Source organism: Coprinopsis cinerea (assembly GCF_000182895.1).
Source record: "Coprinopsis cinerea okayama7#130 chromosome 11 map unlocalized cont3.11, whole genome shotgun sequence".
Classification (NCBI taxonomy): Eukaryota; Fungi; Basidiomycota; class Agaricomycetes; order Agaricales; family Psathyrellaceae; genus Coprinopsis; species Coprinopsis cinerea.
The window spans coordinates 1,318,235-1,333,572 of record NW_003307534.1 but is presented as its reverse complement, the minus strand read 5'-3'; the positions used below and the strand labels follow the sequence as shown (position 1 = coordinate 1,333,572).

The following is a 15,338-nucleotide window of genomic DNA, read 5'->3' as shown; positions in this document are numbered from 1 at the left end:
CTTGTTCCTTCTTGGTTCCTTCTGAAGTTCTTCGCTATTATCATCACTCAATACTCACCAGCCGCTTTGTGTCGAGCAGGGGCTAGACATGGCTCTGTACTGGAGCAGTAAGTAGTTCTGCAGACGCACGAGAATTTAAATATAAAACGCCGCCTGCAGGTCCTGTGAGAAGGAATGAAGCAGGCCAACAGTTACCAGCTATCCCACCCGAAATCTATTTGAAAATCTTCGAACTTGTTGTCCCTTCAAGTTCAAACGAATATGAAAATAGCGATGACTCCGAACGAGATGAAGGAATACCAGCCACCGTGTCTCAGTCAACTCGCATCGACGACAAGAGCATCCCCAAACCTCCTCCTCCTGCGGTTCGAAGGGAATTAGGAAATCTATCCCTCGTTTGTCGATATTTCTGCTTCCTCATGCTTCCCAGGATATTCAATGTCCTGGTCTTCTCTGGCGACACATCCTCCAGTGCCAGTGCAAGTTCCCAGAACCACAGTGCTTTCGCGAGATCTGTCGTACAGAATAAAGGTCAAGGGCGGGAGTTCGCCAACTATGTGCGGCACTGTGCCTTTACTTCGTGGATAGAACCACAGGGCTCATCCAACGAGGACGACAACACCGATGAGTTCAACGACAGTGACGGGGACAGCGAAGACGACAGTAACGGCGATTGTTACAACGAACTTGAATATGACGAGTTCTTTGGAGCATCAAGTTCATCGTCAAAGGTTAACCGTCGCGACGAAGCGACTGATCATGACATGCACTCCCTTGCGTGGGCTTCCAGGGCCTTCCTCAAAATCTACTTCGGCTCTCTCCGACACATGAAAAATCTCACTTCCCTATCCTTGTTCGATACCCCGCTCATGATTCCTTCCTTCCTTCATACCATCGGTTCCCTTTCCCAGGGCCTCGAAAGCTTGACAGTCCACGAATGCGCCTTTCTACCCGATTCCCCAAACGAGAAAGTATCCGACTGGACCAAACACCGCAGACAGTTTACGAAACTCTCAGACTCATCGCTCAAGTTGAAGAAATTGGTCCTCACGACTGACAATGAACCGAAGGACGACGAGAACTTTGCGATGATGAATCTCCTTTCAGAGTCGATATCGCATTCGCATTTGGTACACCTTACGACCTGTTTCACTGGCTCAATTATGAACATTCTCGCCACTCCTCTCATCCCTGCACTCCCTCTCCGACACCTCGACCTACGATACACGAAGGACGTCCAAATCACCGCCCGGTTCTTCAAACGATTACCAAACTTGCGCTCTTTGTCGCTTCCCTTTTCTAAACCGGATGTCTTCGATGATTTGGACCTGTCGCCAGCTCCCGAAACGGATGGCCCGTCGATGCTTCCACACCTGACTCACCTTGAGTGCGACGAGTACTTGCTCGAGCGATTTGTTCCTGGACGCCCTCTCACATCCATCCGCATTCTCAGCTATAGCGACACTAATGTGCTGGCCATTTTGAATCAGTCTTCAAAGAATATCAAACGAGTGATGGTGCCCTTCGACGCCCGCGTAACCCGGGCGCTAATGTCTGTTAATGTGATGGGCACGCTGAAGTGCCTCGAGTCGTTCACCGTGGACTCCACTTTCTCGGACCACACAGACCCGCCTGCCCGTTCCGTCAGTATTCACATTCAATGCATTGATACGTCGTTCAGAGATTTAATCACTTCTTTTGCCAGATTCTTCCTGATCCGGGGATTTTTCTGTTTTGGAGAAACCTGCCGCGCGTCTTCCTGTTCAAAACCGATACCTCTCCGCCCTGTCGCACGCCATACGACCTCCCTCAACGCACCCACGGAGAGAATGACTATCTGTTTCCCGCCCATCTCACCTATCAGTATTCGCTCATTTCGGGACTGTCTGAGACGTCACCTCGGATGGAAATGGTCGTAGTTAACGATTGTATCCGGTGGACAAGGGGGGTAGAGGTGGATGAGGGGTCAGGGCCAGGTGGAGGGTCGGGAAGGACAAAAAAGGTGTGGAAGTGGCACGTTCAGGTCGACGAACAGTTGGAAAAAGAGATCGTGGCGGAATACGTGGAGGGTCGCATATTGCATCTATTGGAGTTTGATTATGATGGGACTTGGGAGAAGGCTATGGAGAGGTATAAAATTCGACACCCAGAGTTTTCAGATTGAACCGGTCGGGGGCTGTGGGGCTGTGGTACTAGCATTTTTCACCGCGCTTGATCCTCCAATGGCGCCTATATCGATACCCCAACTCTTTGGATACGAATAGCTTATCCTTTGCATTCGTCTGGTTATAGTAGAGGTTCTGGTGTGAAGGACCCATTTCTTCTTCATGCCAGAACAAATGAGGTTGCCAAAAGGTAGGGTTCAAATCCCATCCGCATGCTATTAGCCGCCTGTTGCATCGTCTCGCATTCCTGCCGTGGCCCTCATCCGCTCTCCGTCCCATCATGATATACATGCGAGAGGTGATTGGAAAACAAAACGCTTCAGTATCGGTTGAATGGTCTAGTGGTTATGATTTCTGTCTCACATGAATGTGATCACAGAAGGTCCCCAGTTCGATCCTGGGTTCAACCATTTTTTTCTTCCATACACCAACCCCCCCTCGTGGCTTCTAGCGCCTAGTGTCTTGCCTTAGGGGTTGATCAACACACTCTTCGCATAGATGCGGCGAAAGATTACAAGCTTTCTCCAATTTAGCACGCCGCGCCTCAATTCTAATTTTCGAATCTATGAATCCAAATCTACGATACCGTACCACCACTTGTGGGCTCGAGATTGGTCTTTTTCACCAACGAAATCCGCTCGTCCGACGAATTTCTTGTTGGAGAGGAGGAGGGGCAGCCAGCACCTATCTGTCTCCCACATTTTGTCGTATGGGATGGGAGGCAGGCCGTTGGATACTGAAGGTTCTGGGTTGATTGAGAACCATTCTGGTTTCATCTCATCTGACCTGATGTTGGAAAATGCTTGGATTAGCTCAGGTCGGCGAGATGGAATTCGAAGAGTCGAAATTCAGATCCAGTAAGGCCTGGAGGCCCAATCAGCTGTGATAACGGAGAACGTACTCTGTGATCTCCCCTTCAAACTTATCCACGCGGTAGATATCGATGTGGAATGCCCATTCCACGGAGGAAGTGAGGAAGAGGAGTGTTCCAGCATGTGTTATAGAGCCTGGAGTGGGTGGGATTGTTACTCCTGCTTCTTCGTGGAGTTCTCGTTTTGCTGCGTCGAGAGAGGATTCGTTTGGTTCGACTTTGCCTCCGAAGCCATTGTATCTGTAGAGGGTTTCAGAAGTGGATGTGGGTTGCTTTGAGTTGGTTGTAGTTGTAGATTGAGAATGGGGTATGGAAGAGTTCGAGTACGCACTTTCCGATTCCCCAGCCTCGTTTCTTCATTCCTAACAGGATCTACTTTGTCAACTCGGGTCAGTAATCTTTTCGCTCACGCTGCGGTGGGAGACACATGACGCACTTTATCACCTTGCACGATAATAGTCGTTGTATATTTCTTGACTAGCACGGGCAATTCGCGCCATGGCGACCCCGCGTACTCGACGGGATTGGCGGGCCCGTTAGTGAATGGTTTGATGTGGGAGTCTGGTGGGAGGGTTATTGGGAGAGGCGAGAGGCCCGGTGGGATTTCAGTGAGCTGCGATTGAGGTGGTGTAGTCGTGGTCATGGTGCAAGTGGAAGAGCTGGGGGCAACCCCGTATGGGACGCGTCGGATTCGGGGTTTGATTGGCTTTGATCATGATAAAGACATGCACCAGATCTAGACGCCCTGAGAGTAGAACATCGCACCGACAGGCTCACTCCATTACGAAAAAAGAGGAATGACTTATAAACCCCCGACTCTCAGGAAAACACGCGCCAGATAGCTCAGCTGTTGCGTTCAAACGGGCGCTTATCCGTGGCTATGCATGCCAATACACTAGGGGCATGAATGCCACTATCCCGCAGATTTAATCAGAAGATATTTTGAATTTCTTTCGGGGATTGGTATGAAAGATTAAATGAGAATAAAGATCAGGGCGTGCATCCCGGACGCTTAGACAAACAAAGAAATCTCTTTGTTTGTCGAGATGCCACAGGATGCTTTACGAGCATGGGCCGTGTCTTTTCTCATTAAGATCTGTTGAGAATGTTCTCGTCGATACACGATGACTCGTTACTCACTAGATTAGTTATTTCATTCTTATGTTTCCACTTTATTAGAAATTCCCCGAGCGCTTATACACGCGCTTATCGAGCGCTCCAATGACTTACCAATCACGTCTCGTAGCTACTATAAATACTGTTCTGTAGAACACGAAAATCCATCGTTTTTTATTCCTCTATTTACAACAGGTTATGAGCCCCGCCTACTGGGCTTAAACCATCACTCTTACACTCGTTTAAACTCGCTCGACTCGCACTCCAACTACCCACATTTAACTAATCCATCGACACCGATGTTGAACTTATCTTATCTTATCTGAAGATTATATCGTAGATTAGATTAGATTAGTGAGACTTGGTCCAGAACACTCTAGAACATTCTAGTGTAGAACATTCTGGAACGTCACAGGAGTAGGTGCTAATACTTGCACCATATTGCGTCATTATCGCTCATTCTTACTCATGATGACTCATTCGCTTACTCACCCGTCACACCTTCCATATTTATGTAGTATACGTCACATCTGTCACGCTTCCTGTAAACTATAAATACCGGCCCTCCCTGGCCTTGGAATAGATGATAGAGTTCGTCACAACTCTTGTAGTTAGCCACTAGTTAGCCTCACACAACTCTCTACCTGGTAAGTCTTAGAGTAGACCACCTTAGCTAGATAGTGTTTGCTCGACAGGTTATGAGCCCCGTTAGGCTTTAGCTTTGCGCTTGTTTGGCTGCATTGCTAAATCTGGTTTGCGCTAGTCTCTGGCTGCATCCAGAATCTAGTTTGCGCTTTTTTGGCTGCATCTAGATGCTCTAAGGCTTACTACTTGTGGTCGTCATGATCTGCGCTATTTTTGGCTGCGATCAGGGGACTAAGGAGCGCTATTTTTGGCTGCACACTTGTCCTTCTATTCTCTCACGAGAACGCCATGCTGATGATCGGTCTCTTTGACAGATCTCAACAACCATGTCCTCCGCCCTCACTCAACTTGTTCCGATTCTTGATGGCACCAACTATCGAGAATGGAAGCCGCTCGCCATCGCTTATCTCCAATTTGCTGGCGTGTGGGATGTTGTTGATGGGACCAATCCGGAGCCTTCTGATCTTCCCCCTGATGCCAAGGAGGAAGACAAAGAAGCTCGCCGGAAGGAGTCAAAGGGCGTGGCTCGAGAAGAATATGACTGCTAAAGGTGCCCCTCACCTTACGCATGACACCTGCTATTCGCTTGACCATCCAGTCAAACCAATTGGCTCGAACCATTTGGACGAAGTTGGAGGAAAGTTACGGTACTCCAGGGGCATCCGTGGTCTTTGCCGATTTCCGGAAGGCTATCGCTTTCAAGCTTTCGGAAAATGAAAATCCGGTACCACAAATGGATGATCTCCGATCAGTCTTTGATCGACTTCACGCCAATGGTGTCAGAATGCCTGACTTCTTCCAAGCCATGATCCTGATCAACGCAATTCCCCAGAAATGGGATAGCATTGCGGTTCTGTTGATGCAGAACAAAAAGGTCAAGGAACTCAAATTGGCTGATGTGCGTGAAGCCATCATGGCGGAGTATGAACGTCGAACCCAGGGTTCCGTTCACGCCAACAAGATGTCAGCGATCAAGCGGAAGAAGGGTAACCCCAACTTCAAGCAGCAGAAGCAGCAGCAGTCGTCTTCTAACTCGCCTGCCCAAGGACAGCAAGGACAGCCTTCTAACGACAAGAAGAAGTCCAAGCGTGGGAAGTCGTCCGGAAAGAAGAAGCAACACCATCACCATCATCACACTCACATGGTTGATGCTGATTCTGATTCTGATTCCGATGACTCCTCCCAAATTGCTTCCGCTGTCGTCCTTGGCTCCCACATCATCTCGGCTCACCATCACACTCCTACTCCCACTACTACCTCCGTCGCCTCGTTTACCTCGTCCGGCATCAAAGTTAATAAAGTCCCCGTCAATCTTCCGGCTCAAGTTTACACCCCCGCTACCGCCGAGAAGACCAACGATCCCCGGACTCATCCAGTTTATCCGGACTTGGCACAGGCTCAGGAGATCTGCGATCGGCTTCACGTTCCTCGCACTGCCAAAAATCTCCGACCCCTCATGGATTTCCCCGTTAAGAAGTCACTCGAAGATCGTCTCGAATCACCTCCTCCTGCCAAACGTGCTCGTTCCGAGTCTCCTCTCTTTACAGACTCCGACGATGACGATGCAGTCTCACTTGGCATGGATACCGATGACGAACCCGACTTCAAGGCGGACACGGAGATTGAGGACACTGCCATGGAACTCGACACCGGACACATCGACGAACAAAGGTGTGTGTCATCCCGTCGGCTGAACGAACAACTTGCTGATCTCACACAGCGCTCTATTCTAATCGATGCTGCTGTATTACGTGATGATCTGTATATGGACTTATGTATTGCTTTGAATTACCTCGCTCGGCAATATATGTCTATTTCCTCATTCTTCGCGAGTTGTTCTGAATGCCACTCTCCATTCCATGGGTATGACGTCTGGATGATGGACTCCGGTTGTTCTATGCACGTCACTAGTGATGAGACCGATTTCGCATCCTATACTCCATTAAGAAATTCGCCAGAAATTCGCACAGCTGATAAAAAGGCTACTCTTCGTTGGGCTGGAGTTGGATCCGTCTTCATCAAACACATGGTGAAAGATTCTCATGGGAAATATCAAGAAGTCAGGACTCGTCTATATCCTGTCTATCATGTCCCCAACCTACATGGACGACTACTCTCTATGGGAGAGTTTCTTCAACAACGTGGACACTACGTTCACGGTGATAACAAATCGATCGGCATCTATAAGCCCGATCAATCTCAAGCTATCGTTTGCCGTCCGGCTATACCCGGTCACACCATTTTCTGGGTTAAGACTCGGATCACTTCCCGTAAAGAGTCTAGCGGCAAAACAGCTCTCGATGGTTTATTCCGTCGACTACCAAACCATGCATCGACGCTTTGGGCACCCCTCAAAGGAAGTGCTTGAGAAAGCGAAGGGACATACCAAGGGTTTCCCACAGAATGTCTCTGTACCCGAAAAGATGTACTCCCTGCAAGGGATGTCATGAGGGAAAGATGCCATCAAAATCGTTCCCCACCATCAACTTCTCGTGCGAAGAAGCCTTTTGAGAAGATTCACTCTGATCTTAAGAGCTTCCCGGTAGAATCCTATCACCGGTACAAGTACTTCATCGCTTTCTTCGATGACTATACCTCCCACGGTTGGATCGTCCTTCTCCGAAAGAAGGATGATGCCATCAAGGCCTTACGCGACTTCGTTGCTATGGTCAAGACCCAATTTAACGCCTCCATCAAAGAGTGGATGTCGGATGGAGGGGGAGAATTTAAGTCTGAAGAATTCGATAACGCACTGAAGGAACTTGGCATCAAAATTCTACAGAGCGTCCCGCGTCAGCCCCAACAAAACGGCAGGGCTGAGCGTTTTATCAGGACAATTATGGATAAGGCCCAGGCACTTCGCTTTGACGCCTGTCTTCCTGAGTCCTGGTGGGAATTCTCGGTGTCACATGCCGTGCATCTCTACAATCGCACGCCTGTCAGACGTCTTAAGTGGAAAACTCCGTATGAGCTATTTACACAAGAAGGTCCCTGACATCTCGCACTTACGTGTCTTTGGTTGTGGCGCTTACGTCTACCTTCCCGAAGAAGTCCGAAAGAACAAACTATCACCCAAATCTGAACTTATGGTGTTCTTAGGATATCCTGAGGGAATGAAGGGTTATCTCTTCATGCGCTTACACAACAACAGTCTCTTCCGAGGCGCTACGGCTGTCTTTGATGAGACTTACTTCCCGAAGTGTCCTGGTGCACAACCTCAACGAGGTGGCGTTCGTGCCGGCGACGAACCGCCTCCACCATCGGATCGCGGAGATGACAACATTTCTCCTGAAGGAGGTGACGATGATGACTTTGTCCATCGTCCCAACTCCCAAAATGATACCCTTCCCCAAAGGGATCAAGGGGGAGATCGTGACGACGATCAACCTCAAGATCCGCCGCCACCTGCCCTGGGAGATCAACCAGAGGAACCACCGGCTCCGGAACCACAACCGGACCAACCTCGAAGATCTGGCCGTGAGCGGAGAACCGTTACTCGTCCAGGCTCCATCTATGGGGATAAAACCCCTTCACAAATTGATGCTCAATCGCAGCGTGATTGGAGAAAGACTGTTGGAGATACCGAGCGAAGGCCTGCCGGTTACCCACAAGTCTAGAAATGCAAGATGAGGTTCCCCAGACCAAATCCTGCTGATAATCCAAATCGCGATAGTGGCACTGCTGATGAGCGTGGAGACCTAGAGAAACGATTGGCCCGATTGGTCAGGGAAGGGGGAGTAGAGTTTATCACATACTTGCTTTCTAAGGCAGTTTCGCCCGATAAACCCCTTCAGAAGTCGCCACGTGAATACACATTCCGTGACATCCAAAAACTTCCGCCTAAACAGCGTGAGAAATGGTTAGCTGCTTGCAAGCTGGAGATTGAGGCACTCCAGAAGCGCGGCGTCTATATCCTCGTCACTCTGCCTGCTGGTCGTAAAGCGATCAAATGCCGATGGGTGTTCGACGTCAAACCAGACGGTCGACTTAGAGCCAGACTTGTCGCCAAGGGTTTCTCCCAAGTTGAAGGTGTTGACTTCAACGAAATCTTCTCTCCCGTGGTTCGTTATGAATCAGTTCGCACGATGCTTGCCGTCGCTGCACTCGAAGGCTGGTATGTCACCGCCGTCGATGTCAAGAATGCCTTTCTCTATGGCAAACTTGAAGAGGAGATCTATATGGAACAACCCGAACGGCTTCAAGGTACCTGGTCAGGAGCATAAAGTGTTCCGGCTGCTCCGAGCTATCTACGGTCTCAAACAAGCTTCCAACTCCTGGTACAAGGAACTTGTAGAGTCTGCCAAACTTCTTGGCTTTAGACGACTTTCGACCGATACCGGAATCTTTATTTTCCAGGAGAAAGATGGCAACTTCGTCATCATGATCGCATACGTCGATGACATTCTGTTCATGGGACCCTCCAAGCGACTTGTCAATCTAAAGAAAGACGAGTTCAAGCAAAAATGGGAATGCCGTGATCTTGGCGAACCAACCGAATTCCTCCGAATGCGGATCAAACGTCAAGGAAAAACCATACGCCTTGATCAGAAAGACTACCTCAAAACGGTCTTAGAACGCTTCGGAATGATGGGACTGCCGAGTGGCTCGAACTCCCATGGTTGAGGGATACAAACCTCTTCCGAATACTGGTCCCGTGGATCACCAACTTCGACAACGTTTCCAGTCTGTGATTGGATCGCTGCTATACCTTATGTTAGGCACTCGTCCCGACATTGCGTATGCTGTCACCAAGCTATCGCAGTTTGCAGCAAATCCGTCCAAAGAGCACCTCGACAAGGCGCTCTACATCTGCCGATACCTCCGAGGGACTATGGACTACGCACTGGTCTTAGATGGTTCTTCCTCACAAGGACTCATCGCCTACTCGGATTCGGACTTTGCCGCTGATCCCATCAAACGCAGGTCCGTGACTGGATTCATCGTCAAGTTGGCTAATGCCGTTATCTGTTGGACTTCCCATGCCCAGAAGACCATCGCTACTTCGTCTACAGAAGCCGAATATATGGCGCTTTCTGATTGTAGCCGTCAGGTCATGTGGCTAAAGCATATGTTCAACGAATTAGGCATGCCCATCGACAAAGTGCCGATCTGCACGGATAACAATGGAGCTATCTTCATTGGCTCAAACCCTATCCAGGAACGTCGAATCAAACACATTGATGTTCGCTATCACTACATCCGCGAACGTGTTGAAGATGGAGACGTCGAGATTCTTCGCGTCGACACTAATGACAATCCTGCTGACATGTTTACCAAACCTCTCGGTCATGTCAAGTTTGAGCATTTCCGTGAACAACTCGGACTTGAGTTTGGAAGGGCTTAAGTTCTTGAGTACGCTCAGCGCGCTATTCATAGCTGCACTTAGCGAGGGGGGGTGTTGAACTTATCTTATCTTATCTGAAGATTATATCGTAGATTAGATTAGATTAGTGAGACTTGGTCCAGAACACTCTAGAACATTCTAGTGTAGAACATTCTGGAACGTCACAGGAGTAGGTGCTAATACTTGCACCATATTGCGTCATTATCGCTCATTCTTACTCATGATGACTCATTCGCTTACTCACCCGTCACACCTTCCATATTTATGTAGTATACGTCACATCTGTCACGCTTCCTGTAAACTATAAATACCGGCCCTCCCTGGGCCTGGATAGATGATAGAGTTCGTCACAAACTCTTGTAGTAGCCACTAGTTAGCCTCACACAACTCTCTACCTGGTAAGTCTTAGAGTAGACCACCTTAGCTAGATAGTGTTTGCTCGACAACCGACACCATGCCAGAAGAATACACGGGCGGCTATCGAATGGAGCTTCTGAAGGCCAGCAATTGGTTACCGTGGAAGCAACGGATGCTTGCGGTATTGCGTGACCTTGGACTGGAGAAGTACGTCTTGGAAGACGCTCCGGGATCAGAGAAGGTAGCAGCTGGGAAATCGGACGAACTCACGACGGAGGAGCGAGTGTCGAGAACTGCATGGGAGCAAGGCGATGCCAAGGCTAGGACAAGGATCGAGCTCGCTGTGGGAGACAGCGAAATGATTCATATCAGTGGAGCAACATCGGCACGCCAAATGTGGAAACAACTCACCCAAGTCAAGGAATCCAAAGGGAAGATTGGAATTCTGGCCTTACGACGGCAACTATTTCGAGCGATGGCGGAAGAAGGTTTTGATATGGTGGAGCACGTCTCCCATCTTCGACAGCTACAGGCTCAACTCCACAACCTCGGAAACCTCATCTCGGACGACGATTTCCTCATGATTCTGATCACATCACTGCCGGAATCCTGGGATTCTTACACATCTGCCTATTTGGGCGCTAACGGAAACTCGCCGACAATTTCCTCTTTCGAACTCGTTGCTATTCTGATCGAAGAAGAACGAAGAAGGAAAGGGAGGTCAGATGGTGTGGGTACGACTCTCCAGGCTGGGAGAGGTCGTGGCGGAAATGGAAAAGCCGGGAAGTCAGATAAGGAATGTTACAACTGCAAGAAGAAGGGCCACATCAAGTCGGAATGTTGGGCTAAAGGTGGCGGAAGGGAAGGACAAGGTCCAAGGGGTCGACGAGGTCCAAACCGGGCAAATCTAGTGAAGGACATGGGTCACCCATGGCTCACTCAGGTCTGACCCTCACCCATACCCACCAAAACCCATACCCATGAGTGTGGGTGTGGGTTTCCATGGGTTTATGTGGGTGTGGGTGTGGGTCTGAAACCCATGGGTTTTGGAAGCATGGGTAGAGTGGAATTGTGAGTGATTGGAGTACAAATAGATATTGGACATAAATATTTAACTTAATAGAGTAGATAGCATTAATACAAGAGCAATTGAGGTCAAAATAGTTGCATACAGAAGCATTTTTCCCATTGGCACTTGAGACTCCAGTAACCCGTGGGTCAGGTGGGTTAGGTGTGGGTGCCGCAGAAGTGANCCACACCCACACCCACCTGACCCATACCCACCAACCCACAGGGTCAGCCCAACCCATGTCCTTCACTAGGCAAATCAAGCATCGGAAATCAACAGCACGCTTAACGAAGTCGCGTACATTGCCCAATTTAGAGCTTTAAGCTCCAGGGACTTCTCCAAATCAGACTGGTACCTCGATTCCGGCACTACCTCACACATATGCACCATCCGAAACGCCTTTATCGATTATCAACCCCTCACCAATGCCACTCTCGATGGCGTAGGACCTACCCCAGCAATCGTCGAAGGGCGCGGAACTATTGCCCTGAATTTCGAGTTAGACGGAGGCTTGATGCGCCATCAGCTTAGTAATGTGCTGTATGTGCCACAAGCGCCTAACTGTCTACTCTCGGCTACTCGCTTAGATGCAGCTGGAGGAACTGTCGAGATAGGAGGAGGGAAATGTACCATGCGGAATAAGGATGGAAGGATCATCGGATTTGGGGTAAAGGAGAATGGACTATACAAGCTGAAAGCCCGCGCCGAAGAATCCAGGAAAGGAAAGGCCCACCTCGCATCAGCCCCAAAACTCACTTGGGATCAATGGCATCGACGTTACGGCCATATCTCTGTCACAGCACTCGAACGCCTAAACCGGGAACAGCTCGTACACGGTCTGGATATAGATGGAGCATCAATTCCATCACGCTCATGTGAAGCTTGCATCGAAGCCAAGCAGAATCACAAGCCTTTTCCAAAAGAGGCTGAGCACAGATCCAAGATACCCGGAGAACGCTTTATGGGGGATATTTGGGGCCCAGCGCGAACGATTTCGGCAGGAAAATTCAAATACTATATCGCCTTCACGGATGACGCAACACGCTATACGACTACGTTATTTATACGCGAAAAATCGGAGGCATTTGATCGAATCAAAGGGCACATTGCATGGCTGAAGAAGATGGGCCGTTCCCCACGATTTGTCAGGTTCGATAATGCGAAGGACTTGATTAATTCGAAGCTGGAGGCACTCTGTCGAGAGGAGGGAATCGAAATCGAGCCAACAGCACCATATTCGTCATCCCAGAATGGAGTTGCAGAGAGATTCAATCGGACTGTGTTGGAGCTAGCACGAGCTATGCTCATAGACTCCGAACTGCCTGCTTTCCTTAGGGATGAAGCTGTAGCTCACGCCACCTACCTCCGAAATCGATCTCCAACTCGCGCACTCAATGACATGACCCCTTACGAAGCATGGCATGGAAAGAAGCCTGGAGTCGCCCACTTACGGCCATTTGGATGTAATGTTTGGGTATTGGATGAATCAGAGAATAGATCAAAATTAGCACCAAAATCGAAGCAGATGAAGCTGGTTGGCTTTAACGACGGCTCAAAATCGATCCGCTATTACGACCCGCAAAAGAGGAACGTCAAAGTGTCAAGAAATTTCGCATTCAACGAAAACGACGAGCTAAAGGAGCTCGAAGTGGTAGAAATCCCGGGTATGCGGACTGAGGGGGAGAGCACATCGGATTCTCCAGTCTCGCAAACCCAGGAGCAACCGAAAACTGAACCATCGAGCCCTATCTTACCTCTCATCGAAACAACACCATCTCCTTCGATCTCGGGCAGTGCAAACACGACAGACGACGAAGACAAGACGATTAGACGCCCATTACGTGCTAGAAGGAACGAAACAGACTACAAGAAACTTGGGAACCCGGACGCACGCACTCCAGGACTGCGATTCACTCCTACGCCTATGCGATCGGTCTCTCCATCCCCTACCATCTCCAGGCCTACAGAATCGTCAAAAGCGAAGGCAAAGTCGAAGGAAACGGCAAACATCGCACTGGCAGCAATCGGCGAACCATCTGAACGGGAAACCGCTTTTATTTCGCAATTTTCGGAGCCGGACTTACCTCAGAACGTCGAAGAAGCGTTGCAGGGACCAGAATCGGGACGATGGAAGGAAGCTATGGACGAAGAATTGAAAACATTGAAGGAAATGGGTACTTGGGAGCTGGGAGAGCTTCCAGAGGGGCGAACAACGGTTGGGAGCAAGTGGGTGTTCACAAAGAAGAGGAACGAGAAGGGGGAGGTCACAAAGCACAAGGCGAGACTTGTAGCTCAAGGTTTCTCTCAGAAACCCGGCCAGGACTATCAGTACGACGGCACCTTCGCACCAGTAATGCGATTCGAGACGCTTCGGACTGTCCTGGGTACGTCTGCCATCCGAAACCTCAAACTTCGTCAATTTGACGTCAAGGGCGCTTATTTACACGGAAGATTGAAGGAATCGATCTTCATGCGCCAGCCCCCTGGATTTGACGACGGTACTGGTCGAGTATGCGTCCTCAAGCGTTCCCTTTACGGCCTGAAGCAGGCTGGCAACGTCTGGAACCATGAACTCAACTCCAAACTCGAAGATTTCGACTTTAAACAACTCAAGAGCGATTACTGCTGCTATATTCGATACCAGGACGACGACTTCACGATTCTACTCGTCTGGGTCGACGATATCATCGCTGCTTCAACCACAGACGCCTTAAACGACCGGATCGAGTCGGAACTCGCGCAGCACTTCGAAATCAAGTCATTGGGCCAGCCCTCACTTATCCTAGGTCTCCAAATTCAGCAGGACGACCACCACATCTCGCTTTCACAATCCCATTACATCGACACACTCTTAAAGCGATTTGGGCTAGAAAATGCGAACCCAGTATCAATCACCCATCGATCCTAACGTCAAACTCGACGCATTCGACAGCAAGGACGGAAACTCGCTCGGAGAGGAGGTAGACCCCCGAATTTCGTCGGGATATGCGACGATGATTGGTTCTCTGATGTATCTGGCGCTTGGAACGCGTCCAGAGATCTGCTATGCGGTCAATCGACTTGCACAGTATACTTCTCGCCCCAGAGGTGTTCATTTCACTGCCCTAAAGCGAATCTTTCGTTACCTGAAGGGTACCAAGGATTTTGCACTCACCTTTGGAGGATTAGATGACGAAGATATGACGGAAGACCTCCACATCTACACCGATGCCGACTGGGCGAATGGACCGGACAGAAAATCGATTTCCGGCTATGTTATCACATTGGCAGGTGGAGCAGTAGCTTGGAGTTCAAAGAAGCAAAACACCGTCGCTCTATCAACTGCAGAAGCCGAATATATCGCCACCACACACGTCGCAAAGCAAGTCTTATGGCACCGGCACCTACTCGAAGAACTGGAATTCTTTCCCCCCAAAACATCGACCATCTTCAGTGACAACCAGGCCGCTATTGCGATCAGTCGACACCCCGAATTTCATCCCAGAACGAAGCACATCGACCTCGCATATCATTTCCTACGCGATCTTGTCGCAAACGGCACCCTCGAGATTGTTTACGTCCACACCGACTTAAATCTCGCTGATTTATTCACCAAGGGACTACCTAGGTCACGTCATCAAGACCTTACCTACGAAATCGGTGTTATCTCGAGAAAGGGGGAGTGTTGAGAATGTTCTCGTCGATACACGATGACTCGTTACTCACTAGATTAGTTATTTCATTCTTATGTTTCCACTTTATTAGAAATTCCCCGAGCGCTTATACACGCGC

The 15,338-nt window shown here is 49.4% G+C and overlaps 2 protein-coding genes and 1 non-coding gene across 3 annotated transcripts; 2 read left to right on the top strand and 1 right to left on the bottom strand.

Annotated features, from left to right (window-relative positions):
• Window positions 1-419: 419 nt before the first annotated feature.
• CC1G_05543 (hypothetical protein) lies at window positions 420-2,164 on the top strand (the record flags this gene model as incomplete). The annotated part of the gene is made up of 2 exons (XM_001838938.2): window positions 420-1,643; window positions 1,706-2,164. The coding sequence occupies 2 exons, from the start codon at window positions 420-422 to the stop codon at window positions 2,162-2,164; spliced, it is 1,683 nt and encodes a 560-aa protein (XP_001838990.2).
• Window positions 2,165-2,492: 328 nt separating this feature from the next.
• CC1G_20246 lies at window positions 2,493-2,575 on the top strand. Its single transcript has one exon. It is a non-coding gene; the product is annotated as a tRNA-Val (tRNA).
• A 153-nt stretch (window positions 2,576-2,728) lies between these two features.
• On the bottom strand, window positions 2,729-3,679 carry CC1G_05544 (nudix-type domain-containing protein 1; the record flags this gene model as incomplete). Its single annotated transcript, XM_001838939.2, has 4 exons — window positions 2,729-2,951; window positions 3,067-3,276; window positions 3,368-3,398; window positions 3,481-3,679. 4 exons carry the CDS (start codon window positions 3,677-3,679, stop codon window positions 2,729-2,731), a joined length of 663 nt encoding a protein of 220 aa, XP_001838991.2.
• Between the last annotated feature and the right edge of the window lie 11,659 nt (window positions 3,680-15,338).